The 26,280-nt window shown below is 47.9% G+C and overlaps 10 protein-coding genes across 10 annotated transcripts; 7 read left to right on the plus strand and 3 right to left on the minus strand.

Moving 5' to 3' along the window:
• Positions 1 to 70: 70 nt before the first annotated feature.
• On the plus strand, positions 71 to 1,561 carry LACBIDRAFT_239167 (uncharacterized protein; the record flags this gene model as incomplete). Its single annotated transcript, XM_001886776.1, has 7 exons — positions 71 to 212; positions 329 to 415; positions 472 to 683; positions 739 to 924; positions 976 to 1,121; positions 1,184 to 1,395; positions 1,449 to 1,561. 7 exons carry the CDS (start codon positions 71 to 73, stop codon positions 1,559 to 1,561), a joined length of 1,098 nt encoding a protein of 365 aa, XP_001886811.1.
• Positions 1,562 to 2,820: 1,259 nt separating this feature from the next.
• Positions 2,821 to 3,779, plus strand: LACBIDRAFT_253924 (uncharacterized protein; the record flags this gene model as incomplete). The annotated part of the gene is made up of 4 exons (XM_001886777.1): positions 2,821 to 3,164; positions 3,216 to 3,391; positions 3,439 to 3,584; positions 3,636 to 3,779. 4 exons carry the CDS (start codon positions 2,821 to 2,823, stop codon positions 3,777 to 3,779), a joined length of 810 nt encoding a protein of 269 aa, XP_001886812.1.
• Positions 3,780 to 4,563: 784 nt separating this feature from the next.
• On the plus strand, positions 4,564 to 4,716 carry LACBIDRAFT_309450 (uncharacterized protein; the record flags this gene model as incomplete). The annotated part of the gene is made up of 1 exon (XM_001886778.1): positions 4,564 to 4,716. The coding sequence occupies one exon, from the start codon at positions 4,564 to 4,566 to the stop codon at positions 4,714 to 4,716; it is 153 nt and encodes a 50-aa protein (XP_001886813.1).
• Positions 4,717 to 4,962: 246 nt separating this feature from the next.
• On the minus strand, positions 4,963 to 7,107 carry LACBIDRAFT_309451 (uncharacterized protein; the record flags this gene model as incomplete). Its single annotated transcript, XM_001886847.1, has 11 exons — positions 4,963 to 5,257; positions 5,311 to 5,444; positions 5,498 to 5,826; positions 5,877 to 5,988; positions 6,039 to 6,095; positions 6,146 to 6,178; positions 6,229 to 6,267; positions 6,329 to 6,555; positions 6,604 to 6,691; positions 6,745 to 6,981; positions 7,039 to 7,107. 11 exons carry the CDS (start codon positions 7,105 to 7,107, stop codon positions 4,963 to 4,965), a joined length of 1,620 nt encoding a protein of 539 aa, XP_001886882.1.
• Positions 7,108 to 9,362: 2,255 nt separating this feature from the next.
• On the plus strand, positions 9,363 to 11,495 carry LACBIDRAFT_309452 (heterotrimeric GTP-binding alpha subunit; the record flags this gene model as incomplete). Its single annotated transcript, XM_001886779.1, has 14 exons — positions 9,363 to 9,585; positions 9,641 to 9,660; positions 9,800 to 9,873; positions 9,925 to 10,356; positions 10,406 to 10,458; positions 10,506 to 10,571; positions 10,631 to 10,686; positions 10,739 to 10,769; positions 10,823 to 10,896; positions 10,949 to 11,029; positions 11,077 to 11,176; positions 11,233 to 11,261; positions 11,309 to 11,362; positions 11,412 to 11,495. 14 exons carry the CDS (start codon positions 9,363 to 9,365, stop codon positions 11,493 to 11,495), a joined length of 1,377 nt encoding a protein of 458 aa, XP_001886814.1.
• A 925-nt stretch (positions 11,496 to 12,420) lies between these two features.
• LACBIDRAFT_151061 (uncharacterized protein) lies at positions 12,421 to 15,410 on the plus strand (the record flags this gene model as incomplete). The annotated part of the gene is made up of 3 exons (XM_001886780.1): positions 12,421 to 12,855; positions 12,906 to 13,575; positions 13,597 to 15,410. Coding segments are annotated over 3 exons (2,919 nt in total), but the record flags the coding sequence as incomplete, so codon positions are not given.
• Positions 15,411 to 16,061: 651 nt separating this feature from the next.
• LACBIDRAFT_309454 (uncharacterized protein) lies at positions 16,062 to 17,874 on the plus strand (the record flags this gene model as incomplete). Its single annotated transcript, XM_001886781.1, has 6 exons — positions 16,062 to 16,166; positions 16,220 to 16,611; positions 16,668 to 16,911; positions 16,963 to 17,438; positions 17,493 to 17,760; positions 17,818 to 17,874. 6 exons carry the CDS (start codon positions 16,062 to 16,064, stop codon positions 17,872 to 17,874), a joined length of 1,542 nt encoding a protein of 513 aa, XP_001886816.1.
• Positions 17,875 to 18,261: 387 nt separating this feature from the next.
• LACBIDRAFT_191715 (APC amino acid permease) lies at positions 18,262 to 20,898 on the plus strand (the record flags this gene model as incomplete). Its single annotated transcript, XM_001886782.1, has 21 exons — positions 18,262 to 18,356; positions 18,414 to 18,435; positions 18,487 to 18,495; positions 18,541 to 18,600; positions 18,648 to 18,693; positions 18,741 to 18,776; positions 18,824 to 18,833; positions 18,888 to 18,973; positions 19,024 to 19,069; positions 19,120 to 19,196; positions 19,243 to 19,493; positions 19,550 to 19,564; positions 19,618 to 19,630; positions 19,684 to 19,703; positions 19,755 to 19,964; positions 20,023 to 20,054; positions 20,107 to 20,225; positions 20,275 to 20,385; positions 20,438 to 20,583; positions 20,641 to 20,764; positions 20,822 to 20,898. 21 exons carry the CDS (start codon positions 18,262 to 18,264, stop codon positions 20,896 to 20,898), a joined length of 1,605 nt encoding a protein of 534 aa, XP_001886817.1.
• A 171-nt stretch (positions 20,899 to 21,069) lies between these two features.
• Positions 21,070 to 22,919, minus strand: LACBIDRAFT_174940 (uncharacterized protein). Its single transcript, XM_001886848.1, has 10 exons — positions 22,758 to 22,919; positions 22,512 to 22,703; positions 22,400 to 22,460; positions 22,272 to 22,345; positions 21,969 to 22,217; positions 21,640 to 21,900; positions 21,512 to 21,577; positions 21,390 to 21,450; positions 21,297 to 21,332; positions 21,070 to 21,227 (listed from the first exon to the last, which is right to left on the minus strand). The coding sequence occupies exons 1-10, from the start codon at positions 22,800 to 22,802 to the stop codon at positions 21,184 to 21,186; spliced, it is 1,089 nt and encodes a 362-aa protein (XP_001886883.1). The 5' UTR covers positions 22,803 to 22,919; the 3' UTR covers positions 21,070 to 21,183.
• A 506-nt stretch (positions 22,920 to 23,425) lies between these two features.
• Positions 23,426 to 24,811, minus strand: LACBIDRAFT_295416 (proline-rich protein). The gene is given in 2 exon segments (XM_001886849.1): positions 23,426 to 23,567; positions 23,587 to 24,811. The coding sequence occupies 1 exon segment, from the start codon at positions 24,482 to 24,484 to the stop codon at positions 23,591 to 23,593; it is 894 nt and encodes a 297-aa protein (XP_001886884.1). The 5' UTR covers positions 24,485 to 24,811; the 3' UTR covers positions 23,426 to 23,567; positions 23,587 to 23,590.
• Positions 24,812 to 26,280: the final 1,469 nt, after the last annotated feature.

Consider the following 26,280-nt stretch of genomic DNA (forward strand, 5'->3'; position numbering starts at 1 on the left):
TTGGGAAAGCCTCCTCTCTATTGCCTCTCTATCGACATATGGAGCTCGGCGTTTTATTCTAACACTTCCCATGACTGAAAAATCCTCAAGCATCAAGGCCATTGATCGAACTTCCATCCATCGTATCACATCGGGCCAAGTTGTCATAGACTTGCAAACTGCGGTGAAAGAGCTCGTCGAAAATAGCATTGACGCAGGCGCAACGAGCGTTGGTGAGTTTGATCTCTTCATGTTATCAGTCTGAGACTGCTTTATGCAAAGCATAGTTGTGGTCGTCTCGGTGGATCCCTCAAGTAGCCGTTCATCACAGCTAACGCACCTCCTGCAGAGGTTCGATTCAAACAGTATGGTCTGAAGTCCGTTGAAGTTATAGACAATGGGTCTGGAATCCCAGAGGAGGATTATGATAGCGTTGGTTAGTCTTTCTCTTCATTTGCCTATTACAGTCTTGGCCAATATTTTACGAAACAGCCCTCAAGCATCACACCTCAAAGCTCGAGACTTTCGAAGACCTCAGCATAGTGCGCACTTTTGGGTTTCGTGGCGAGGCACTGTCCTCTTTATGCGCACTATGCGAACAATTGACCGTGGCGACTGCGACCAAAGAGACGGTTCCGATGGGCGTGTCTCTGGAGATGGGCTCTAATGGGCATGTCAAGAGCAGGAGTACTGTTGCCAAACCGGTTGGACAATGCACTTGGACTCACCTATCACGTTACTGAATCTTTTTTCTCACAGAAAGGTACTACAGTGACGATCAATTCTCTTTTCTCCCCACTCCCCGTTCGCAGGAAGGAGTTTGAGAGAAATTCCAAGCGTGAGTTTGGAAAGGCCCTCGCGCTGCTGCATGCGTATGCTTTGGGTCCGTGTTCCGCCGGGCCAGGTGTGCGTTTGACTGTCAGCAACCAGCTGGACAAAGGGTTCGTCGTGTCATTGACTGATTTATTTATCTCCTTGACAGTTTCTTCAAGGCAGAAATCTGTGCAGATCCGCACCAATGGAACACCATCTACTCGCGCGTCCGTGACCGCACTTTGGGGTCCCAAGGCATTGGACAACATTGTCGATCTCAACCTTGCATTCTCTGTGGACCGAGAGAAGCACACCTTGAGAGGACAGAGGTGAGAATATTTTGTATGTCTTCGACATACTTTGACTGCTAATTTGCTAAATCCAGTCAGAGCCAAGCTACAGAGACAGTTTTTGTGGAAGTTAAAGGTCTCTTATCTAAGTTTGCTGTCGGCTGTGGACGACCAGGGACAGACAGACAGTTTCTCTACGTCAATGGACGACCCTGCAACCTTTCCAAGGTCCAGAAAGCCTTCAACGAAGTGTACCGCACCTTTAATGCGAATCAAGTGCCTTTCATCCTAGCAGATTTTATTCTCCCAACCGGTAAACTGTGCTGTCATGTTCTTGGTATGAAATATGTCTTACTCTTCCGGCAGAATCGTGCGATATCAATCTGAGCCCCGACAAGAGGACCATATTTCTGCATAACGAGGGCAATTTGATTTCGGCCTTGAAGGTCAGTTTTGGAATCGTTTTACCAACGAAGTGAATGATTGATAGCTGTAACCACAGAATGCTCTTGAAACACACTTCGCCACTAACCGCTCTACATTTGACTTGGGCGGCACTCAGGCCAAGGCTGGGACTTTGAATCAATCCCAGCTAACGCAGGGAGCTGCTGCTTTCAAGGCACGCGGGAATACCACTTCAAGCCAGAAAACAATTTTGATTACTGAGAAGGAAGATAACGACAAGGAAGAATCTGCTAAAAGCTCGCCAAGAAAAGCGAAAGGAGAAACTTTGACATCCTCCGATGATAGCTCCCAGCTTGTAAGCCCAAATCCAACCCAGACCATACCTGCTTCACCAGAAGTACGCCGTCGTTCGCTGCCTCCTTCGTCTCCGTCCGCCTTGTCTCAACTTCACACTTCCAAAGTTGTTGATATAGAGAAGGAAGTCCATGGGCCATCTCCAGAAAACATGGACCTTGACCATGATGGACTCGATCCGAATCTCATCCCAGTGGATTCTGTACCTGTGCCGTCACCCGAACCTTCTAAACAAAGCATCTCTCTTGCTGATGGCCATGGCAAGGACATCGAGATGGTTGTTTCTACGAGTCACACGACTTGGAGTCAAGCGCTCAAGCCGTCGATCTCTCGATCATTGGCCACTAGTGACGTGACTATGGACGAGTTGTCCTCAGACGTTGAAGATGGGCCTCCAAGGAAAAAACGTAAAGGCCAAGAAGCGACAATTCCGCGACAAGAATCAAAAGCTGCAGATGAAATGATCCAGGAAGGCATGGTTTTATCGCGAGAAAGGCCCCTTCAACGCAAGGAGACCCTCATACCCCCACACAAGAACCCCAAGGCCGCAAGAGAGTGTCTCCGCAATCGGTTAGCTAGCTTTGCATGCAGCGGAAGTCAGGCCTCGGTGCGGCTGAAGCCGTCGGATGACGGAGATGACCCTGATGATGACGATGCGCTATTCTCAGGGTCGAACGTCGGAGGTCGACTTGAAAGCCGGGAAGGATCTGCCAAGAAGCCGAAGTCGACTGGTAACCTCATTGAACTTGTGGAGGACGAAATTGCTGAGGACGACGACGACGATGAGCCAGACCCCTCATCAGTTCTCAGCCAGGCTCGTTTAACAACCTCTTCATCGCCATCATTGATTCCTCAGGACAGGGTTCCGCATCCTGAGATCCTGAAAACTACTGACAGCACAAGTGATGTCTCGCTCAGGTTCGACACTGATAAGGTTGTGAATGTTTGGCGCCAAATCCGCGACCGTTCTTCGCAGATGATGCAGGGAGGCAGCAACAAGGGGAAGGAGGCGCTCATTAGCTCCAAGGTTTTGGTAGATGCTGGCGTATCAAATACGGAGAATGATGACAGGGCCGTGGACGCGCTTGCGCGAGTGATTGAGAAGGAGGATTTCGCTTCGATGGACGTTGTTGGGCAATTCAACCTCGGGTTCATCATCGCACGGCGCCGGAAGGACGCTTCCCCATCCCCTTCTCGGTCCATTTCGCAGGAATTGCAAGTGATGGATGACCTTTTCATCGTGGACCAGCATGCTTCGGATGAAAAGTACAATTTCGAGACCTTGCAGCTTACGACTAGGATCCAGTCTCAAAAACTATTTAGGTTTGACATCCATCTTGCAGTGATCAAATTGAGATTAACAGTGAAATATAGACCTCAGCCACTCGAGTTGACTGCGGCGGATGAACTCTTAGCCACAGAGAATATAGAAGTCCTTCGGCAGAACGGCTTTGAAATAGAGGTCGACGACAGCGAATGCTCTGGTCAAGGAAGTCGGCTGAAATTAGTTGCGCAGCCCATTAGCAAGAGCACTGTGTTCGGTATGAAAGGTAAGTTAGTCATGTCAAACCTTGACGTGTTCTGAGAGTTCTTGTAGATCTCGAAGAAATCATCCACCTGATGCGGGATCGACCTACAGGCCAAATGGTTCGATGTTCGAAGGCTCGAGCCATGTTTGCGATGAGGGCCTGTAGGAAGAGCGTTATGATCGGCATGCCACTGAATTCTCACCAGATGCTTACGGTAACTCTAAAGCTCTGCTTTCAGAGTACCTTCTAAGTTCTCGTAAAACAGGTGCTGCGACATATGGGAACGATTGACCAGCCCTGGAACTGCCCTCATGGTCGTCCAACTATGCGTCATCTTCTTGATATAACCACGATTGATTCGACTTCAATCATGCAATCAGCCCCCATTGATTGGTCTGCTTTTCAATGACATTTACACCACGGTTTATGAACGTGGTTTCATATCTTGTAATGTATGGACACCATCTAATTTCATCTTTCTATTGCTATTTATTATCCAGCACCAATTCTGTCGATCGTCCATGGATAAGTAACAGGTGCGTTGTGTAGTCTTATACATGCATGTGACAATTTGAAGTATAACGCTCGCTTACACGTGCTGCCAGCCATACCGTGGATGAAACGCCGAAGCTGCCTCATGGCAAAGATATCGCTCTGGTGTTCACACAGCTGGACCAGGTTAATGGTGTTTGACAACGGCTTTTACTAGACCCGCTTGTCAATGTCATGCCGGCTGGATGGCCGCCAATTGGGGTTGGAGGAGACTCTTTCCTTGATTCGAACTTTAAAGTGACAAATGCCCTCGATCAGCGCTAAACCATGGACACTCGACAAAGAACGCGATCAGCGCACGCACGGATGGGGCATACCATATCTTTACAACTTGTTGCATCTTGCGCCACAAATCCATGGAGCCTTGTCAGTAGGTCCCCGTTTGATGCAAATAGAAGTAACATCGATACCGCGTATCCCAGTTAGGAGCCTGCAGCCTATATGAAGGTAATAATCATTCATTTTCCGTTTTTTTCTTCTGCAATCACTGTCAACAAGTCTGGTCACCGATTCCGAAGGCCAGACGAGGCCAGACTTCACTCCTTCATCAGGGCTGACTATTTGTAATTTTTGCCAGAGCTGTGCGATCACCAAACACCCAATGATCAGCAGGGGTACTGATGTCTGCCGCTCTGACGCCCATGATGACAAGAGGATGTTTGACAGCTCGCAAAGATCGGTCATGCGCAACCTCCAGTAGCCTCCACGTCCGAAGATCAAATGACAAACAGCTTCAAAAAGGAGGTGAGCCATCTCTGATATGCAAACGTAGGGTCGTCACGCTGTTGGGATGAACATCACGTCGCGTTCTGACGCGTTGCATCCTCATGAACTCATCCAGCAAGGCGTTCCTACCCATCAATGACGGTCTGAGAGAAACTATCTCTGAATCAAGGTATCTTGTTTAAGTTTTCTCCCGTTGATAACCCTGACAGAGTGCCCAAACTTCTCAAATTGTTCATCAAATCAGACTCCAAATGAAATCACTCTTTTTCGTGCTCTTGTGGTACTTAGTTTATCAATCTGCAAAGAGCGAATGTTTAATTATCGTTGGAAGCTAACACGCGCAGGTCTCTCAATACGAATACAGATTCCTCTACGCGCGCCTCAAGCCCTGTTAGCTTGAGTTGCTTCTCCTTCCATTCCTTCAAGATGTCCTTCTCCATCCTCGTCAACAAACTTTCATCCTGACTTACATCCGTCCTCTCACACTTTTCTAGCACGGCAGCGACTTCAGGGACTTCTCTCTGTGCCCGGCGTCGCATGCTGATATTGTATAGGGTTTTGAACACGTTTCCCAAGATCGCTAAATGGGCTTTGTTGTGGTCAACATACCTAACAAGCGGGATTAAGTGCGGGTGAAGCTGATTGGTAAACAATGATTATACCAGAGATAAAATGTACGAGTTGGGTTCCTATCAGCACTCTTGGGCACCTCTTGCGTACTGATCAATGAATCAGAGGCGAGGGCGGCCAAGAGCGGACGGACATCTTTGGGTGCCATCATAACGATTTTCGAAATCTGTGAAGATATCAGACCCGTGAAATGTTTCAAATTTGACATTTGACTGATACCTGTTTTTCGTCCATCTTCCCAGTATCTGATAACAGACGCAATATGCGAACACCCTCCACGCCGTGTTTCTCTCTAGCTACAGACTCCACCAAACGCCGCCGCAGGCGACGCCCGACAACTTCAAACTCAACCTGAACTTTCGACGTTCCGAAAGAAACAAAAGAGGATTCACGCCCAGCTGCTGTAGGGTTATCAGCTGACGAGAGCATCCCAAGATAATCCTTGATGCAGGTGGCATTCGAGGTCTTCTTGGAGGAATGTGCAAGGCCTTTCCCCAAATCCTCGTCCTCCGGAAGTTGCGTCATAATGTTGGCCACCGAGATCGGCTCTGGTGAGGCATGAGTTTGGCGGCGCCCCGTGCACTGAACTGACTCTTACCTGATCGCACCTCCGAAACGCTGAGTTGAGACTGTTCCGTGACTTTCATTGCCGCTCGAATGACAAGAGCCGCTTGATGATTGAAACGTTCTTTGACAGCGGCAACGATTAACTGCGAAAGCGTCAGCTATTCATGTTCTTTCTGAAAAGAGGGAAATTTACTCCATTGCGAAGGTGAACGTTGAACCTTTCGTAGTTCACTCGGAAGTAAACTGCGTCCTATCCGGTGTTCAGAAACTCGAACTATAACCCACAAGAATGAAGCTCACGTCGACGCTCTCCTCACTCTCCGAGGCTTTACGCTATGGAATCTTTAACGGCCGACATATATAAATTAGACTGATCAACTAACCTTTGCAGAGCGGCCCGATTGATCTTTTGCTTTGCGTTTCTAAAGGTGAAAACCTGATTTCTTTATGATGGTACGACATGATGACATGAGAGGGACGAACAAGACCAATTTTTTCAGCTTCTTCCTCTTCGCGCTTCAGACGAGCTTCAGCGACTTCCTTTGCTTGGCGAAGTTCCTTTGCAGTTGGAAAGCCAGATATTTTGCGCTTTTCTTCAGCCTCATATTGAATGCGCTTATCGCAGGGAGATATATGGGAGAGTGTCGTGGAGGGTTTAAGATAATGTCCTGAAACCAGTTTATGTATGGCTTGAGTGTAGGCAATGATGCCTGGCCATATTCTCAGATATGGAAACAAAGAGACGCCGAGCGACATACCTTTCCCATCGTAGATTCCCAACAGGGCCATGATATCAGGCATCTTTAGCTTTCCGTGGTCCAGTATGACTTGCACTACCTCAGCCGCCTGTTCAATCACAATAAGAATGATTGAACAAAAAGTCAGATTCAATCACGTACTGGCTTGCCGAATAGTTCCTCTGACTTGTAAATGAATTTCCCAAATCTAAGGCGCATAAGACATTCGTCGATATTGACTTCGAACATCTCGCCCTCGTCCGATAGGACATGCCAGATTATGTTGTGCTGCACAAGAACGAGAATACAAGCTCGAACCGTACGTGGTCTGAGAGCCGTGAAGCGAGTCAATTGAGGCAGTGGTAGGCGTCCACGAACGAGAAGCACCGAGGCAATTTTCTGCAGTGATGTTGAGAACGAGAGTCAAGGATCGACAAAAAAAGGGCGACAACGCACTGCCGTAAGGGGACCAAAATTTGAGTGAATTATCTCAACGCACAAGCGTGCCGTATGTGAATCGGCCATGGTATACGTCTGCCCGGGCGGGCGGCTACCAGGCGAAGTGGTTGAAGAGAAAAAAAGACTATTATTATTATTACTATTATTACAGCCGTTTCGGAAAAGCTTGACTACGCGTGATTTGATGTGACGAAAAATCAACTAAATCCAAAAATTCAGAAAATGCAAAAATGCCGCGAAAGAGCCGTAAGACGTCGTGAACGACTGTAATAGATTGCTTACGACAATGCTGAGATGTATGTATGAGCAGTAGTCTATCTAACATCGCTGTAACTGCACCGAGCGTCGTCACTGAGGACTGGATCATATACAGCTGGCTGTATAGGATGATAACCTCTCACGAAGAAGAGGGGAAGAGGGGAAGGTGACCAGCATAAGGCTCTAGATATCGAAGAAGAAATTCATTTGGAAAGAATGACCGAGGGAGGGAGGCAAGGTGAGAGGGAGGATGGTAGAGTTGTGACAGCTGCCAATGCCGCATGTTCTAACTCGAGAAATCTGTTGCATCGGGTAGAGCTTCTCCGAATCACACTAACCATGGAGCCCTCGGTGTGTTTGTGCTGCAGATGTTGTGGGAATCCATGAGAGCGCTACACACGAGGGAGTGCGTCACCATGTGCGTGGTGCATCACGACTCCAGGAGCGATGGGCCAGAAGGGGGGGATGATGAATGATTAATGAGGCATTGGTTCATATCCTGTGTTCTCCTCTCCTCCAAGTATGCTCTGGCGCTTCTCGGGCGTTCGCGATGTCGAACCGTCGGTGTTGTTTGCGATTTGTCGTCCGCGTCACGGGCAGCATGCACCTTCATAGCGTTTCAGTTTCAAATTGCACTGAAAAGGCTCGATTCGTTTGATACACCCTATAGGATGCATTTGGAGTCGACATCGACCATCAGACGGATGCTAGACTGACAAAAAAGCGACAAAAAGCCCTAGACTCGTTTTTTTGAATTTTTTGAATTATTATATTTTCCATTGCATCAAATCACACGTGGACAAGGTTTTCCGAAACGGCTGTACATACTGTGCTAATGATACACCCAAAATGAGAAATTAGCTTCAACAGATTTGAGCACAACCTTTCTCTACAAAAACTACATGAAAATCTCAGATAAATTCCCTTCTATCACTGTACCAAATTTCAGAATGTTTGACCCACATTTCACAAAGAAAAATTAAGATTATGGGTGTATCATTGAGGGGTGTGACTGTATTTGGCTATTTCCGAAAAACAGTCCATTTTGTATGCTCCACAGCTTTGCTAATTCTGCCTCAATTGCATCCAAATTATGTACGGTGGTAGATATGAGTTTGTACTACCTGTTACAACTTGTTTTGTAAAAATCGGTCTAGTATTGAGAAAGATATTGGCTAGTCAAAAGTGTATCAAATGGGGGTGGCGTATCATTAAGGGGTGGATGACTGTATGGCTAAAATAATTATTCTGGAAATTCAGAAGGCGATAAGATGAACTTCCAACGAAGTGGTGAGTACTTTCCCATTCTATGGCCATTGGCAGTTCGAATTCTCCTTCAAGCTGCTGACGATTTCTTCATGATCTAAGTGTGTAACGACGGGACAGCCTTACAGCAGTGCATAACTCATCGCGACATCCGCGACCGTTGGCAACGTCTATTTAAATTTATGCTTCCGCCAATATTCTGAATCAGTTTGGAAAGTAAGTCGGCGATAGAGCTTGAGCTTTGAGATTTTTTACATCAAGCATATCTCATCCGCGTTCCGAGTCGGAAACATACTGGGAGACTGGGACAAACTTGTCACGATCAGGAGGTGGCTATGAGACCAGTGGTAACCTCAACTTGTACATGGACGGCCTTTGAGCTGTTGTTGTAGACGCGGAGGAATAATCTGCCCAGGATGTGGTCACATTGGTGCGCATCAGAGGGACTGCCGACCAGGATGCTTGGCGATGGTGGCGACAGTCACAAAAGCGCTCCACATCGACGATGACCAAATTCACCTCCAATCCTGGTATTTCGCCGGAAGCGGGTGCATGACATCTCCTGGAATGGTAGAATCTACCCAACATAGGGGGTCCGGTAACCGGTGTCTTGGTCAAATCATCCGAACCTAATCAGGCTGTCATATTCCCATTCGGTACCAGGTCCAGGATGTCAGGAACGGATAATATGATGAAACTGTTTCCCTACAAGCTCCTACAAGCCAACACTCTCTTAATCTTCCTCACACCACTCGGTCTCTACAACGTTTGCTTCTTCTCCCTCTTCTTTTCAGTTGATGAAGGCGAAAGACAAAGTCAAGATGGCGTCGTTTACCTCGACCAACCCTTTCACAACCAAGTGGTCCGGCATACCACCAAACGAAACGGAGGAGGAGGCGCAGATTCGGGTTAAGCTGATGCAAGAAGCAGTGCGGGTGTCAAAGGAAATTGACCAATCGCTAAACGAGGCCAAAAAAGCTATCGAAAAGAAAAAGAAAGCTGTCAAGATTTTGTTGCTTGGTATGCACTTTGTAGTAGACTTGCCGCCGTAGACCTGTGCTGACCTGATTTCAAGGACAATCAGAGTCCGGAAAGGTATGACACTGATGCGCAACGGTAAAAACAAGATATTGACATCGTCAACCCCGCTGTGTTCTAGAGTTCTGTTTTGAAAAGTACGTGGTCAAGCCACGTTCCTTAAACGATGCTGAGCTGGGGTTTCAAAGATTTTCAGCTTGCGTTCGCACCCAAGCATTTCGAAGAGGAGAGAGCAATCTGGAAAACAATCGTTCAACTAAATCTTATTGCGCAAGTTCTTCACCCCTATTCCTCGCATCTTTTTTGACGCTATATTTCCAGGTCAATACGGACGATCTTAGATGCGCTGAAAGATGAGTATGAGACGCCTGGCGCACCCCCACCAACCCCTACCGAATCATCGTTGCGTGGCCCTGCTCGTAATCTGCGCCGCATCCGACTAGGACTTTCACCTCTCTTCATCATCGAAACCAACCTTATGAAGATGCTGTCGCCAGATGTCAGTGACGCGCGGGAGCTTTGTGTTCGAGCGGGAAGCGGGTGGAAAGAGCTCTTGGGTCACAGGGGAAAGAAGGGTGATAACGGCCAGGAATCTAATGGTCGACCACGCTCACGCACGGTCATCAACCATGAGAATGACCCAACGAACATACTTTCTGCACAAAAAAGCGATATCATTGCTTTATGGGAGGATCAGACGGTACAGGATATCCTTAGAAAGCGTGGTATACGGTTAGAAGACCAACCTGGCTTGTGAGTGTGCTTCCGGAACCACTTGCGCTTTACTGATTGTTTCTCTCAGTTTCATGAATGACGTTGCACGTATCGCTACACAGGAATACCAACCAACCGATTGTGTGTTTATTCATTTGTATCTGCATTCGGTACTGATTATGAGGAAGCGGACATCATTCGGGCACGGATACGAACAGTTGGGGTTGAAGAGCATCACTTTTTGGTTGAACGAGGTTGGTGGTCAATGATGTTCTATTTTTGCCTTTATTTGAATAACACGGCCCCCTCACAGGGGTTGATGCCAACTCTGATTTCTACATCACGGACGTTGGTGGGACGAGGAACCAGGTTAGTGCCCAAATAGTTGGTTTCGATTACTTGGCCGTTAACGTTTGCGCAGAGAGCCTCTTGGGTGCCATATTTCGACGACGGTAATGATCACGGTCTCCATAGTCGGGATACCCAGTGGTGACATCATTTACAGTCCAAGCCATTCTATTCCTTGCGCCACTTGCTTTTAACCAATCATTGGAGGAAGATTCACGGGTCAATCGACTGGTGCGTGTTGCGTACCTCAATTGAGCTCCTTCCGTGTGAATGCTTCGCTCAGGAGGACAGCCTTACGCTCTGGAGGGACATCTGTAGCAACAAACTGCTAGCATCCGCCAATCTCATCCTATTTTTCAATAAGGTAGATTTACAGGCACCTTCCACTGCTCTCAATTTACCCTGGCACAGAAAGACGTCCTGAATGCAACGCTTGCTGCAGGAGTGCCCGTCAAGAAATTTGTTCCTAGTTATGGCGATCTACCCAACGATGTTCCTCATGTGACAAAATGTTCGTCTTGACAGTTATTTTATGCCTTCTGTTCTCATTTCGTGTCTGTTTTGCAGATTTCAAGGAAAAGTTCAAAAACTATCATGTTGGTTTTGCTGTCATGCCCTTAACTCGTGCTCACTTCCCTACCAGAGAAAGATGTCACCTATGGCCAGGCCATTTATGTGTTACGAAACTTCGGCTATTGTAGGGTCATCGTTTCGCTTGTTCAAATTGAAGCGCTGATGAATTTTAGGATATCAACTCTATGGCAGTATTGCTAATGGGTGTCCGCGAATCTATTCTCCGACAGCATTTACGGGATGGAGACATCATCTGATTCCAATTTCTAGGCATAAACACCTTCATGCTTGTTAACTCATACCCAACATTCCCCTGCATTCACCAACATTCACCGGTATTCCTCGGCTTCGGTCTCTCAACTTAATTTCGATCTAATTTATCATTACCCCTTGCAACGATTATTAAGTGTATCACCCCTGTGCCTCCTTCAATCCAATTTACATAGATATCTACCCTTATCTACCCTGCTTTATAACCGGATGTAACTATATTACGAAGCTTGTACATCTATGGAACCTCTCATCGACCCTCTTGACATCTGCACACCAGTGAGTTCTTTTTCTGGATAAAGGCGAGGGTGCGAACAGGTTGGTATATCTGACTATTGGAAGGCGGGCACTGCTGCTTAACTGACCTGCTATTTACTTACGTATATAACAATTTGTCTTGTACTACATTTCGTCAAGTTTCAACGTCCATGATTTTTTTTGAAGTTTATTCAAAGTTTATTGATGTATTTGCAGGACCAGGTTAGTGCTGTATGATATTATTCTGTTGTGATCCAAATTGAAATTTCTGATGGAATCCTGATAGAATTTGAATATCGACTACACATATGAAATCCCCCGACCTCATATACATATATCACCGTGACCGCCACCGCTGTTGACCATGATCCGAGGTCATCAGAAGTTGTTGGCGCCTATTTGTCCGTGTATCGATCCCTTCCTTCAGCGCGCAGATCCAGGATCACGCGTCTTCAAGTTCGTCCGCTATTTCAATTTACTTTACAAGGCCCAACAAGTTACTTAGAAGAGGTGGTTAAACGTCAACTTGAAAACCGACGAATAACTTTCTGACTTTTCTTAATAGGAAGGATTATCACCTTGAACGCGAGGTTCTCTTTGAGCAAGGTTCCGGCTCTACCGAAACGTGGCAAGATGACATCTAGCCGCCTCGCCATTCTTTTGTGGATTTGCCTCGTAAATCTCGCCGGGATTTATCTTTTTACAAGAGGGTTTCTCTTGACTCGTTTATCGTTATCGGAAACTTCCAATTGTTCAAATGAGCCTTGCACCTTGCCTGCTTCACACCGACGGGCCGTTTTTCTCATTATCGACGCCCTCCGGTTCGACTTTGTGGCTCCGAACGCTCCCTCTCCCCCTTCTCCATTTCACCACAACGTATTGACGCTGCCGCAAGAGCTCACAGCGCTCCACCCGGAAAGGTCTTTTATTTTTAACGCCTATGCGGATCCGCCAACCACGACATTACAACGAATCAAGGGCCTTACTACAGGCTCTCTCCCAACTTTCGTGGATATTGGGAATAATTTTGGGGGTTCCTCTATAATGGAGGATTCGATACTGAGGCAACTCCAAACATCAGGAAAAAAAGTAAGCCTTACTTCAACTATTGGGACTGCACTGACGATGTTTGAAGCAAGGTGGCATTCATGGGGGATGACACGTGGATGTCGGTCTTTCCTGACACCTTCGAACAGAATATGACGTTCCCATTTGATTCCTTCAATGTTGAAGATCTGCACAGTGTCGACGAAGGTGTCATTAAACACCTCTTCCCGCTTCTAGAGGACAAATCGAAGCCTTTTGACTTTTTAATTGGTCACTTCCTTGGCGTTGATCATGTCGGTCATCGTGTCGGTCCTGACCATCCAAGTATGAAAGCAAAGCTGCGACAGATGAACCATGTTCTGGAGAGTGTCGTTTCCCTCTTGGAGGATGACACACTCCTAGTTGTTCTTGGTGATCACGGAATGGATCGTTCTGGCGACCATGGAGGTGATGGTACATTGGAAACATCTTCGGCACTTTGGGTATTCAGTAAGGGACCTGCTCTCACTGTAACGTCATCGCCACTTCCATCTGGTCTTCTACAGTACAAGACGTTTCCAGCAATGTCAGCTCCCCATCGATCTGTTCAACAGATTGATATCCTTCCGACACTCTCTCTTATCCTTGGGCTTCCCATCCCTTATAATAATTTGGGGACCGTTATTCCGGAAATTTTCTGGCGCGATGAGGGAAAAATGCTCGAGCAGGCCCTTGAGCTCAACTCAAGGCAAATCAAAAGATATCTCGACACCTACCGCTCCAGTCCTTCTGGCGGGGAGCTAGATGACGCTTGGCTCAGTCTGGAATCGTCCTGGAGTTCTACACAAGCGAAAACTCTACGTGATGCGGCGAAACTTATCACATTGACGAACTATAACAGGGTAGCTCTTGGAGCATGTCGGGCGATATGGGCTCAATTCAACCCCGTTCTCATGAGCTTGGGTTTAGTGCTCATCGGTATGGGCATATGTGCAGCATGGTCTGTTTACTCAGGTCTATCTGCCTCGAAACATGGATGGGATGATTGGTTAGCTGCCCAGTTACCACTCTTACTTCGTGGTGCGGCTGGAGGTGCTGCAGTTGGGATTGCCGTCTCTCTTGCCTTTTCCTCGTACTTCCCGGGCTTTGGCGCTTTCGATTTCGCCCTGTTCACAACGTCCCTAATATCCTGCATGGTCTTGATTGTATCATCCCCGCCGACGATAACATGGGAAACTCTAAAGGCGACCCCAGTAATCCTCATCTTACACACTGTAGCGTACTTCTCCAACTCGTTCACGTTCTGGGAGGACAGGATCGTCCATGTCCTCATCGTCTCATCCACTGTGCCTAAAGCCATTACCGGCTTTACGGCCCCAACCTCTCGCCTCCGGCACCGCATTCTCGGCTTCTCTCTTCTGTTAGCTGTCTGTGTCCGCCTCATAGCAATCAGCACCATCTGCAGAGAGGAGCAACAACCCTATTGTCACGTTACGTTTTTCGCCTCTTCGTCCATCCCATCGCCTCCTTTAACCGCGTTGTATCTAATCATCCCGGCAAGCTTGGCTCTACCATGGATGATTTGGCGTTTCCTACGCATCACACGCTCTGAAATGGGCCTGGCGAAGATGTATCTGCCCCTCATATTGATGCCATCTCTCCTGGCTGGCTCGGCATACTGGATCCTGGAATGGGCAGATTCTGCTGACATTCTGGGAAGCAATTGGACAACCCTGTTACGAGTCGGAAGAACATGGATAGCAAGGTTCACTTTTGGCTGGATCTTAATCGTCGGTGGCGGCTTTTGGTGGCTTGTTCCCGTGTGCCTGAATGTTGAAGTTCAGGAGCCCACTCAAGGAGAGAAACGTCAGATTAAAATCATGGGATTTGCCAATGCATTCGGGGCGCCTTATCTCTTGTTTTGGACAGTCTCTCTCGTTATCGTTTATATCACCACCCAAATTACAGGCCAACTCGTTTTGGTTCTTGCAGTGGTGGCGGTGCTAGCATATCTAGAGGTGCTAGATAGTGTTCGCGATGTTCAGATCATCGCGGCCGCCTTCGAAGCTTCAGTTCCCTCCACGATTCTGGATCCTACGGCTTCCGTTGGCCAATCGCCCCCAATCAAGTTCACAGATATTATCCCACTTGCCCTTCTTGGCCTCCATGTGTTCTATGGAACAGGTCATCAAGCAATTATCTCCTCAATCCAATGGAAGTCCGCTTTCCTTCTGACATCAACTGTCACATATCCGTTCTCTCCCCTAACTGTCGTAGCCAACTCCTTTGGCCCCCTATTTCTTATGGCCTTGGCCGCTCCGCTGCTGGCTCTCTGGAATCGCGCTCCACTAGCAGAGGGTGGGTCTGAAGAAAAACCGGATGTTCAAGTGAAGGGTGAAAGCACACTCGCAGCTTTGGGCATGATGATCTACTATACGACACTAATGCTTGGGACTGCTGTCAGCGCCGCGATATTGAGACGGCACTTGATGGTGTGGAAAGTATTCGCTCCACGATTTATGGCTGGCGTCCTATCGGTTTTGGCTGTTGATCTAGCCGTTCTCGTTGGGATCGGCATCGGGGTGGAAAGGGTCACAAGCAAAGTTGCACGGATGTTTAGGCGAAGACCAGGTGTCGGGGACAAATGAAGGTGATGTAATTCAATTGGTATATGTTTCGTTGTCCTGAAGGTTGTGCGGTTTAATTCATATATTATCTATTCGAAAATTGCACAATCCAACCAGTTGGAAGCAGCTCCCCTATCACAAACCACTCACCGCCATCAACCAACAGTCTTAGCCTTTCATAATCACTTTCTAATATAGGTGCAATGCATTCGACTATAACACAGAGAAGTGGTCGACACCCATGGCGGTCAACTTCTTGAGGATCATGATCACGGCTGTTCACTGGGAAGCGGCCGTACGTCTCTCCGCCAGTTTAAAGGTAGTACTTATTACGGTCACTTCTAATACAAACCCATCACCCCATATGACTTCCAGAATACCTAGTTCACGCTTTCGCTTTGCCTTCAAAACTTCAGGTTAGCGTCCGATGTGAATCTTAGAAGCTTGACGCCTCAAGCTCAAGAATCACACCACGTTGATTATTTTGTGCACACTACTAATCATGTGTATAACTTGTGTATAACCTTAAACCAACAGTGAAAAAGAGATCGGATTACCGGATTGGGTCACCAAGCCCCAGCCGGGCCGAACAACGCATCGATGTTCACTTTGGAACTTGCTCAGCAAAACTTACGATAACCGATGAAGAACACCATATATCCATGCCTATTGGACGTTTTACCGAGCGAGATTATCATTCAGATACTAGCAAGTCTGGATTATCGCCAATTGCTTCGATGTCGTTCAGTGAGCAGCTAGATAACTTTTTCTTCATCTCTGACTTCACCGTTTTGTGACAGGTATGCCAACATCTCAACCGAGTCATTGCCACAGAATCCATACTTCAGTATACTATTGAGGTAGCAATGGATTGCCTTGTGCCACATCAGGGAGACAAAACTGTGGCTTACGCTGACCACCTGTCCAAGCTTCGGAGGCTACGGAAGGGGTGGAGAACATTGAACTGGAAGAGCAAAACAAGTATACGTGTGCAAGGCTCATGCAACAGTTATGAATTGGTCGATGGCTATTTCGTTAAAGTGGATATCCATGGCAATATCTTGGTGCTGGAACTCCCCTCAGCCACCGGAGAAGGTCGAACTGTTTGCAACGAGAATCTCTCGATGATACCGGGAGACTTTGCACTTGATCCTACCCAGGATGTGATTATCTTTCTCAAGCCTGATGATAGGTGTGTCTCAATACTGCTTGGTATGCACTTCTTTCCACTGACATTTCTGGGAAAAGGCAACAATTGTCTCCAAACCGAATGGCATCCGTCCACGTCCGCACCATATCGACCCGTGAAGTCCATCCATCAGCAGCACGGCCAATAATATCTTTCGATGTTACACAAAGTTCTGTTTGGGGGAATTCCTTCTACAGAGTGTTGACACAACTAGCTGGAGACGTGTTTGCTGTTTTTATCTCCACTGGCGCTGAAAGGTCTCGACTTCTTATTTGGAATTGGATGAAGGGCAACCTCATATTTGTAAGTGACGAAATCAGTCTCGAGTAGCTAGCCATTCACTGAAAACCACAGGACTCAAATGTGCATCCCCTACCAGAACAAACATTTAGCTTTTCATTTATCGACTCTCGCTCCTTCATTGCCACCTCACTTCGGGACAGTGGATTGGTCCACATCTTTTCCTTTGAAGACTTAGATTCGGAGAATGGTCCGACCCATGTGGCGACGCTGCTTATGCCGGAACTCAACGAGTACGCCGCTGTACACCAATTCTCGACTCACTGCGAGCCTTTTTTTGGTGAAGCATCCACCAAATCCTTCTCCACCTTGAAGGAATCCCGGCTGCACGTCATGACTATCCAGTATGTCACCGTCAGACACTTCATACGCACAGATTATACGCTTTTCATACGCAACCAAGTCTTTCTGAACTATATGGAAGATTACAAACGTGGCAGGCTAACTAACACACCCGTTGTCCCATGGTCTGAATGGGGCCCGAAGAACACCAGATTTTTGGATCAAGCGACTCAATATTCATGGCTACGGTTAAGACTGCTTCCCTCGTGGCTACTATTTCTCGCTGACCGGAATACATTCAGATACGTTCAAGGACAACGGGTCGTCTGCCCATCTAAAGATGGTTGTGTTCAAGTCTTTGATTTTAATTTCCACCCCTCGCAACCCCAGCAGTTTAGCTTCCAGCCCGGAATTACGCAACAGGTGTGGACGACTCCGACCGTACTCGCGGCCAACGACATCTTTAAGAGCGACGTCGAGTCCACATTGCCGTACTTCATGTCGAGGCGGACGCTGACCGGAGATTATGATGCGTATATGATTGACCAAGAGCGGATTCTTGGTTTGAAAGTTAGTTTTCAATTGTACCCACCATTCTATTTGGCTTATTTGTGCAACCTATGCTAGGTTGAAAATTCGCAAGGGGACGAAAAGATTTCACAGATTGACGTGTTCTCATTCTAAGGTTCGGAGTCACACGTCTTGTAGCGAAACTACCGATGCCAAGAACCACAGATAGCTCCGAATTTCGTGTACGCTCTACGTGTCTGTGCATTTATCGAAAAGAATTCGTTCAAATGATAACATTGCTTCGGCGGTTATAATATGCGGCTGCTTAATTTAGCTCTCCAATCGCCGAACATAGATAAGGCCTCTGCGTGTTACTGATAAGAACCACCCAAAAGCCGCTTAACAACTTTCCATGCTTGCAGGGGTGCTACGCCAACCAATTCGTAATCTGTTCCCCACGGCACTGGAAACTCGATTTTACCCAACTCCCATATTTCTTGGAGTTGAATTTCCTTATCGCCTTTCTTCTAACTCGTATTGCTTGACTAGATCCGTGAAGCCATGTCTGATTCAGCTTCAATCAGCAAGCCTGGAGGGCACTCTCTACAGAAGGACGAAGCCGAGCTCGCGCGGATGGGTTATAAGCAGGAGTTAAAGTAAGTGTGTTCATAATTCTGCGATGTACCCAAAATCTGAGCAGCCCTCTGTTATAGACGGGAGTTAGGGCTTATGCAGGTACGTTTTGACACAGTAGCTGGCCAACGCAACCCTGACGAGTATTGTTAGAACTTCGGGGTATGCATCTGCGGTGTTCTTGCTACAGGGTAACCGATTTGGCAGGTTTCGTTCTCGATCATTTCTGTCATTACTGGCATCCCATCTTTATTTCTCTATGGCCTGGTGAGTAAACTCTGTGGTTTTCAGTTCTTCTACTCAATCGTGCATAGAATACTGGAGGGCCGGTAGTCATGGTGTGGGGATGGGTTGTTGTTTGTAGGATAATGTGGCTGAGCCTTGCATAGAAAGCTCATAATTTTTAGGTTTCTTCACGATGTCTGTGGGGCTCTCCATGGCTGGTGAGTACGCTTTGCCTCGCTTGTGGCCGTGGCCTCACGACCTGCAGAGATATGCAGGTATGACATTGAAGAACAACAGAGAAGCAAACCCATCTAAAGAAATTTACGCAGCGCTCACCCAACTTCGGGAGGTCCGTACTTCTGGTCGGCAATGCTATCACGGAAGGGAAACGCCCCCCTTGCGTCTTGGATTACAGGTTCGTAGTCCTATTCCCTTCATCGCTTCGTAACATTCCTCTCAACTTAGGATGGTTCAATCTGCTTGGACAAGTCGCGATTACGACTGGAATCAGGTAAGGCTGTTATTCAAGTATACGCCAACTGCGTTGTTAATGCCACAAAGCTTCGCATGCGCGACTTTCATCTCAACCGTATGTACGCTAAACACAAGCTTTGTTCCTACGCCGAAGACAACCATTGGTACATTAAACACTTATGACATCTGCTCAAACTAACTTTTGTCTAGGAATCTACGCTGCTGTCTTGTTCTCGCAAGGCCTGACGAACACTTTCGGAGTTCATATACTGCACTACCTAAATAATGTATCAGTCTGGTGGCACGCCCTTGGTACCACCTCACTGGTTATTGCTATTTTGGCGAAAGCTCCCAAACACCAATCGGCAAAATTTGTCTTTCAGACATTTATTGACGGCACGGGACCACCTGGACAAGGATGGGGAGACAGGGCAAGCCACGCATACGTGGTCATCATTGGGGTATTTCCTTTTTCTCTCTGAGTTTTCAAGAGTACGGAACTGATTCTACTATTTAGGTATTAATGGCTCAAGTAAGTCTCGGTTTGACGGTTTGTAAAACCACTTCTTACTTTTCATTTGGTAGTACACCCTCACTGGTGGGAGTTGTCGTATATCCCTATGGATGAATACTAATCTATCACAATTGTAGGTTACGATGCAAGTGCTCATGTGAGACTCCCGTCTTCGCCAACGAAACATTCACCAGATTCGTGCTTCTAGATGACAGAAGAAACGCGCAACGCAGCAATGTCGGGGAGTATTGGAATCATCATGTCCCTTGGAGTCTCCGCTGTTCTTGGCTGGTTCCTGATCCTTGGTCTACTGTTTTCGATCCAGGACTTGGGGACGACGTTGGCTTCGCCGACTGGGCAGCCGGTAACCCAAATCTTCTTAGATACAGTCGGGGAGAGGGGAGCTAAAGTTCTCATGGTGTGGACTCTTGGCTTTACAAAAAACATCTGACATCTGAGGCATATACTCTATCCAGGTAATCGTCATTGGGGCTATGTATTTCTGCGGGTTCGTCTTTCGTTTGACCTGCTGCTCTACGCAGATTTAACGATGAACCTAGGACATTTTCGATCACATCCAATTCGCGAATGATGTACGCCTTTGCCCGCGATGGTGGTATCCCAGGACACAAGTTCTTCAGTAAGGTTAACCAAAGGTGGAAGTCACCTATTAGAACAGGTTCCGTTTCAACCCTTATGTATTGGATGTCAACTTACCTGCCGGTCAGTATGGCTTGCATGCACCCTTAGTTTCATCCTTGGTTTACCTAGCCTAGGAAGCTCCGTGGCATTTGCGGCAGCCACCTCAATCGCCACCATTGGGTTGTACATCTCCTATGGTACATTCTGCATTGTACACGCAACCGATTGTAACTTAATGCCAAGCGACAGGAATTCCTATTGCGCTGCGCGTCATATACAGAGATCAATTCGTTCGAGGTCCCTTTCATCTCGGAAAATTCTCCTATCCAGTCGCTGCGACTGCCGTCATCTGGATTGCCTTCATCTCCATCGCTTTTATTCTGCCTTCCGTCAATGTGAGGTTCCCACGTGTAGCTTGACTCCAACTTGATTCTAAATTTGTTCCTGCGCAGCCCGTGAATTCACAGACCTTTAACTATTCCATTGTGGCGGTGGGGATCGTCATCATCTACAGTGTTGGGTTTTGGCTTCTCAGCGCTAGGAAGTGGTTCAAGGGCCCGATCAAGCAGATTGCTGGTATGCCTTCTAGCGAACCCGTTTTGATTTGACGCTGACGCTCGTATGTTGTTGTAGTGGAGGAAATGGGTGTTGACGTTATGGATCCCGCAAACGCGGAAAAGTTGGAGGGAATCGTTGTGGAGGTAGCATAGAGCTATTTTGTTTTCTCTCCGACTTCGTAGTTTGCTTCATAACGAACAATATATGATCAGGTCAAGCATCTATGATCAGGTCAAGCGCTCTGGGAATTGGTATCAAACGTAACCGTCTGGTTTGCTCAAACAATGGGAATCAAAGAACGATCCAATAATCCATTCGTACGTCATCACCACATCCAATATATTTATATTATCGTCCTTTAACTTTTTATATACATTCTGGCTCTGAGATTTCCTTGATACTCTCCTCTTGGTATAGTGGCTTGGTTGGTATCTTGCTTAGATCGAAGGAACAAAGGAAAGGACTTCTTCGTAGAGGAGTTCTAAAAGAAAAGAAAATTGTCACAGTTGAGTATGCAGCGAAGGGGCACACACAATTCAGAAATACGTACCCTTTAGTTGATCCTTGCTCAAGTCATCCTTGTGCACTGCCCAGAAAAAAGAATCAGCTGAGCGAGGAAGGACAAGGGTGGGGTACGACTTACAGTCGAACTCGAAGTAGGACGGGCTGAGAGGTTGAACGGTCGGTTCGTCTTCAGGATCGTGCTGTCATGGTTTCGTCAGTCGAATTTGGCATTTTTTCATTTATGAGAACAACAGGGCTCACGTATGCAGTGAGGTAAGGATGCTCAAGCGCCTCATCCACCGTCATCCTCTTCTTCGGGTCAAAGGTCTGCACGACAAAGCATCAATTGATCAACGCCCACAAAAGGGGGAGGGGGAAGGGGAACCCACCAAAGTCTTTGCCAAAAAATCAATAGCCTCCTTGGACGCATGCGGGAACAAGGACTCCCAAGAGCGGCGTTTCCGGATAGGCAACGCGCGGATGTAGTCCCGCGATCGCCGGGACGTGATGGCGTAAAACTCGTCCAGGCTCGGGGTGCCGATGACGTCTAGGATGAGGTCGAGCTGGTGGCTGTAGTCCCGTCCCGGGAAGAGTGGTCTTCCTGTTAAGAGTTCTGCGAGGATGCAGCCTACGGCCCAGATGTCGATTGCCTGTGGGGAGCGCGCAGTAAGCAACCAAGGGCAGTTGAGATGAGATGAGGAAGGGGGTAGGTAGGTACCTTTGTGTACATCTTGAAAGAAAGCATGATCTCGGGCGCACGGTACCACCTCGTCGCGACGTACTCCGTCATGATGCCGACCTCTTTACCGCCCACGACGCTGGTCTTTACGCTCCGGGCTAGACCGAAATCGCAGACCTTGAGGTCGCAGTTGGCGTTGAGGAGGAGATTGGCGGGTTTGAGGTCGCGGTGGACGATGTCGGCGCTATGGATGGATTTGAGCGCGCGGAGGGTTTGGTAGACGAAGTACTATGGGTTGATCAGAATTTATAAGTACGATCGATGAGGGGGATTCATAGTTGCCTGGCAGTGGTCGTCGGTGAGGTGTTGTGTGCGGATGACACGGTGTAGGTCCGTTTGCATCAACTCTTGGATGACTAGTGACTGGGATTAGCATGTGAAGTAGGGTAAGAGGCGAAGGGGATACTTGCAGTAGATTTCCGTGAACGACTCCAAAGTAGGCGGCTTGATGATATCCAAGATGGAGATGATCTGCAAGGAACATTAGCAACGAAAAATCGTAACCTTGCGGGGTTTGCTTGCATTTTCATTGACGCATGTCTCCGAGAAAAACTTGAGCAGCTTGAGTTCTCGCAGCGTTCTCAAGCAAAACAACGTATGATCGAATGGCAACACTTTTTTGATCGCCACTTGTCGTCCCGAGGGCTTATGGAGGGCAGCAGCTACAGTTCCATACGCACCCTCTCCAATAGCGTGCAAGAGCTGATAATCGTCGCCTAGGATGCCGATGAAACAACCAATCAATAACCAAAATCGTAATCTATACATACCGATTTCGAACTTTGGCAAAGGCTTTGATTTGCGGGAAGACATTATTTATGTAACACCAGAGACCAGCCGGTGGTTGAGTGCGTTGGAGGGATGAGGAGAGGGGGGGTTTCCTGGGGATATAGCACGGTAGAATCGACGGAGAATATGTAGGTGCGATATGATATCAGCTTGTAATTGCGGTATCAGCCTATAATCACACACTGATCCATCACATCAGATTCTTCTCATGGCAGCAAATGGCGGTGCTGAAATCCGTTTCATGGACTTCCTGTTTGAGAGAAGCGCGCGTAGCTTGGGCACAGTATTGGTTTCCATCACGACCAACGCGTCAACGGTGAAATCGGTTCAAAAAAGTTGGAACGATATCATATTTCAAACAAGTTGTGCTCAAACGCTGTGAAAAATATGGACACAGATAACGCCCCTTGTGAACTCTATGACTTATTTACTACATATTACCCGCACTCTGCGGGGGGCAAGGCTCGCTTCGCCATCCGAGTTGTGTGGCGGTTGCACATCACATGCATCACAGTTGTGCAGAGATGAACCTATGCTGGAGATATTACATCCGCCATATTTCACTGGATTGCAAGAGATTTTCTGAGCACTACATAATATTAGACTTACAGCAATTAGTCTAAACGCTCAAGGAAGCTGCAGTACACGCAAATACATTTTTTCTTGTCAACGACGATCATACAAACAGTAAAAGAGTAAAAAAAAATAGAAATAATAAAAACCAGCGCTCCGGAATGTCGACATTCCCTCACTTCAAGTTATCCTCATACAGCAAGTGTCCCTCCCACTCCCACTAAAGAGTCAAGACCCCACTAAAAATGTCTATAAGTCAAGGTCCTGCTCAACGCCTGAGCCTTCTTCTGCCTTATCCTAACCCTCCTCAACGAATTCCGCGGTTCCCCCTCATACAGCTCCCCATCATCTTCAAAAGGCGGAGGAGGAGGCGGCGGCGGCGTCGATGGCGGTGTGACCTGCCCACTCGTACTGGTCGACGACGGTGTGGCTTGCCCTTGCGACCCGTACCGAGGTGGTCCACCACGGTACCCCATGGGAGGAGGCTTGGCGGGGAACTGTTTGCACGGGACGTGAATCGGCGCAGTAGTGTGGGCATAGTTCGACGGGCCAGCAACAGCATTAGAGGGGGGACGAATGACGTCCTCATTCCTCGTAATCTTCCTCTTCTTCCCCTCCGGACGCGGTACCTCCTCCTCCCCCTCCTTCTTCCTCTTCCCATATTGCTCCCTACGCTTCCTCACCACCTCCGAATCAGGCACAAACTCCAAACCGGGCTGCATCTTCGGTATGGGAGGATCACCAATACGCCCGTCCTCTTCCCACTCCTCCTTGGCCTTCAAGTCCAGCGCCGCCATCGTGATAATGCGGTCCCTTTCATTCGCCGCCTCCGCCTCCCTCTCCGACGCAGCCCTATTCGCATACCGGTCACTCGTCAATATAGAAATCGCATACAGCTCCAAGAGCAGCTTCCTCTGTTCTGTCGTTGGAGGATCCGTCCACGAGTACGACTTCCAGGGATGTGGGGGGAACGTGTTATCATGCTTCTCCAGCTCGTCCAAGTCAATCTGCGCAACCGTCTTCCTAACCTCTGCCTCGTCAAGCCACCCAATAGTGATAAGCCGGCGAAGCACTTTCCCCGTGATAGGTTTGTCGCGTGGTATTTGCTGCAGGCGGTAATCGTACTCGACCATGCCGCGGAACTGGTCAAAGATCTCAAACGCCGGTTTGACGTTGGGCTGCCGGGGGAGGAAGGCAAAGTCTTTCACTTTGACACCGCGCCTTTGGAGATCTCTCAGAACGTCTTCATGTTCTGGTGTTTCGAGTTCTGTGGGAACCAAGGAAGGTGAGCGCCGGTTTCGTTCTGTTCGTTCGGCCTCTGCGTCCTCGTCTGTGCCCTCTTCTGCGTCTTCGTCTGATGTAGGTGTTGGGTCGGGTGGATTTGTTTGTGATTGTTGGGATTGGGATGGGATGCTCTGTGATGATTGCTGGCTTAGTCCAAGGTCCTGCAGCGTTGGGAACTGCAACGAATCAGAAAGGTACATTAACGTGCCAGCAGAAACACTCACCGGATGATCCATGGGTATATCAAAATGATACTCACTTTGCGAGCGAGTAAGTGGTCGATCGTTGTTGACGTCCATGTCGTTGTTCGTGTTGGCGGGTGGCTCAGACCGAGCGCGTCCAGCAAAAGCGAGGGAAAGTGCTCCCGGAACCATAGTGGATAGAGTAATGCCCCAGCCAAAGGGCCCTTGGACTTTAAAGGTGCGCGCATTGAAAGGCATATCAGAATCAAATAGAGAGTATGGTAGATCGGCGAGTTGGGCAAAAGCGGAAGAAAAGGAGGATGGATTATAAGGCTGCAAAGTGTTTATTGTTCCCCCAAGTGGGCCATATGTGCCAGTGGCCATGGGATGGTCAACGCTCAGGCCACCGCCGCTCCATGTTTCTGACATGTCAATATGCTTTGACTTGTGCGGTTGGGTATCGATTCCTATGTGATTTCCTTTCCAAAGGTATCGCGGAGGGAAAGAAGGGAAGACAGGGAAATCAATATTCCCAGTTTGTGCGTTTTCAACCAAACAACATGACTCAGCAAATGCCATCAAGGTTGTCAACAACATTCAACATGTCCCGAAGTTGACTGTTGCGCCCAGTTACTCCATTGTTTGCCACTTTGGTCCGTGACGATACCCTTCCGCAGCCCGCATCCAACTCCGACAATCTACGCACAAATGACTACTGTATATTCGCGGCAACCCCTATTCTCTGCGTTCCATTTAAAGAACTTTCATTTCTTTTTACATGGAAGACAACGCGTCAACCAGACGCGCCATTCATAATGGCAACGCGTTTAAAAATTACCACAACGGTTGAAGTGACTCGAAATAGGGACACGAGTGAACAGTCCCACACACACGCCTCGACATGAGGCGACGCCTCCAGACGCACATGGTTGTCCTCATCCATCAACATCAAGCCGACGCTTACCCAACTCGGGCGATAAACAAGGGCGTACCTTGAATAGCCTGGCAAGCATCACCCCGACGCGGCGCCTTGGCGTCGTAATGCCGACCCTAGCGGATGTACTTACAGTCGCGGACAGCCAAAGTCAACCAAGTTGATATCTCGGGAAGGACTAAATATTTTGACATTCTGACTTCAGATTCGAACTCGGGATGTGAAAATACGTCCAAAAACACCTCTTTGAAGTTTTTCCCATGAGAAATTGGGTTGGCCAAAATTTTGGACTATTTTTGTCATTCGGTAAGGCTGCTCTTAAGACCCCCTTGGCAGGTTCCCAATGCCGGAGGTGACTGAAAAATTTAGTTGCACTTGCCAAACAGTTAGAGACCTTGCTCTAGTCATGGTCCATAACCCAACCAATTATGTAAGCCGTCGTGCTGTCCCCCAAGGTCATATATCGTTTTTATTTCAGCCGAAGCGTTAGAGACCGCTCTAGACTGGCTGCCAAACCCAACCAAGCAAA

The sequence above is a fragment of the Laccaria bicolor genome, genomic scaffold, assembly GCF_000143565.1.
Source record: "Laccaria bicolor S238N-H82 LACBIscaffold_40 genomic scaffold, whole genome shotgun sequence".
In the NCBI taxonomy this organism is placed as follows: Eukaryota; Fungi; Basidiomycota; class Agaricomycetes; order Agaricales; family Hydnangiaceae; genus Laccaria; species Laccaria bicolor.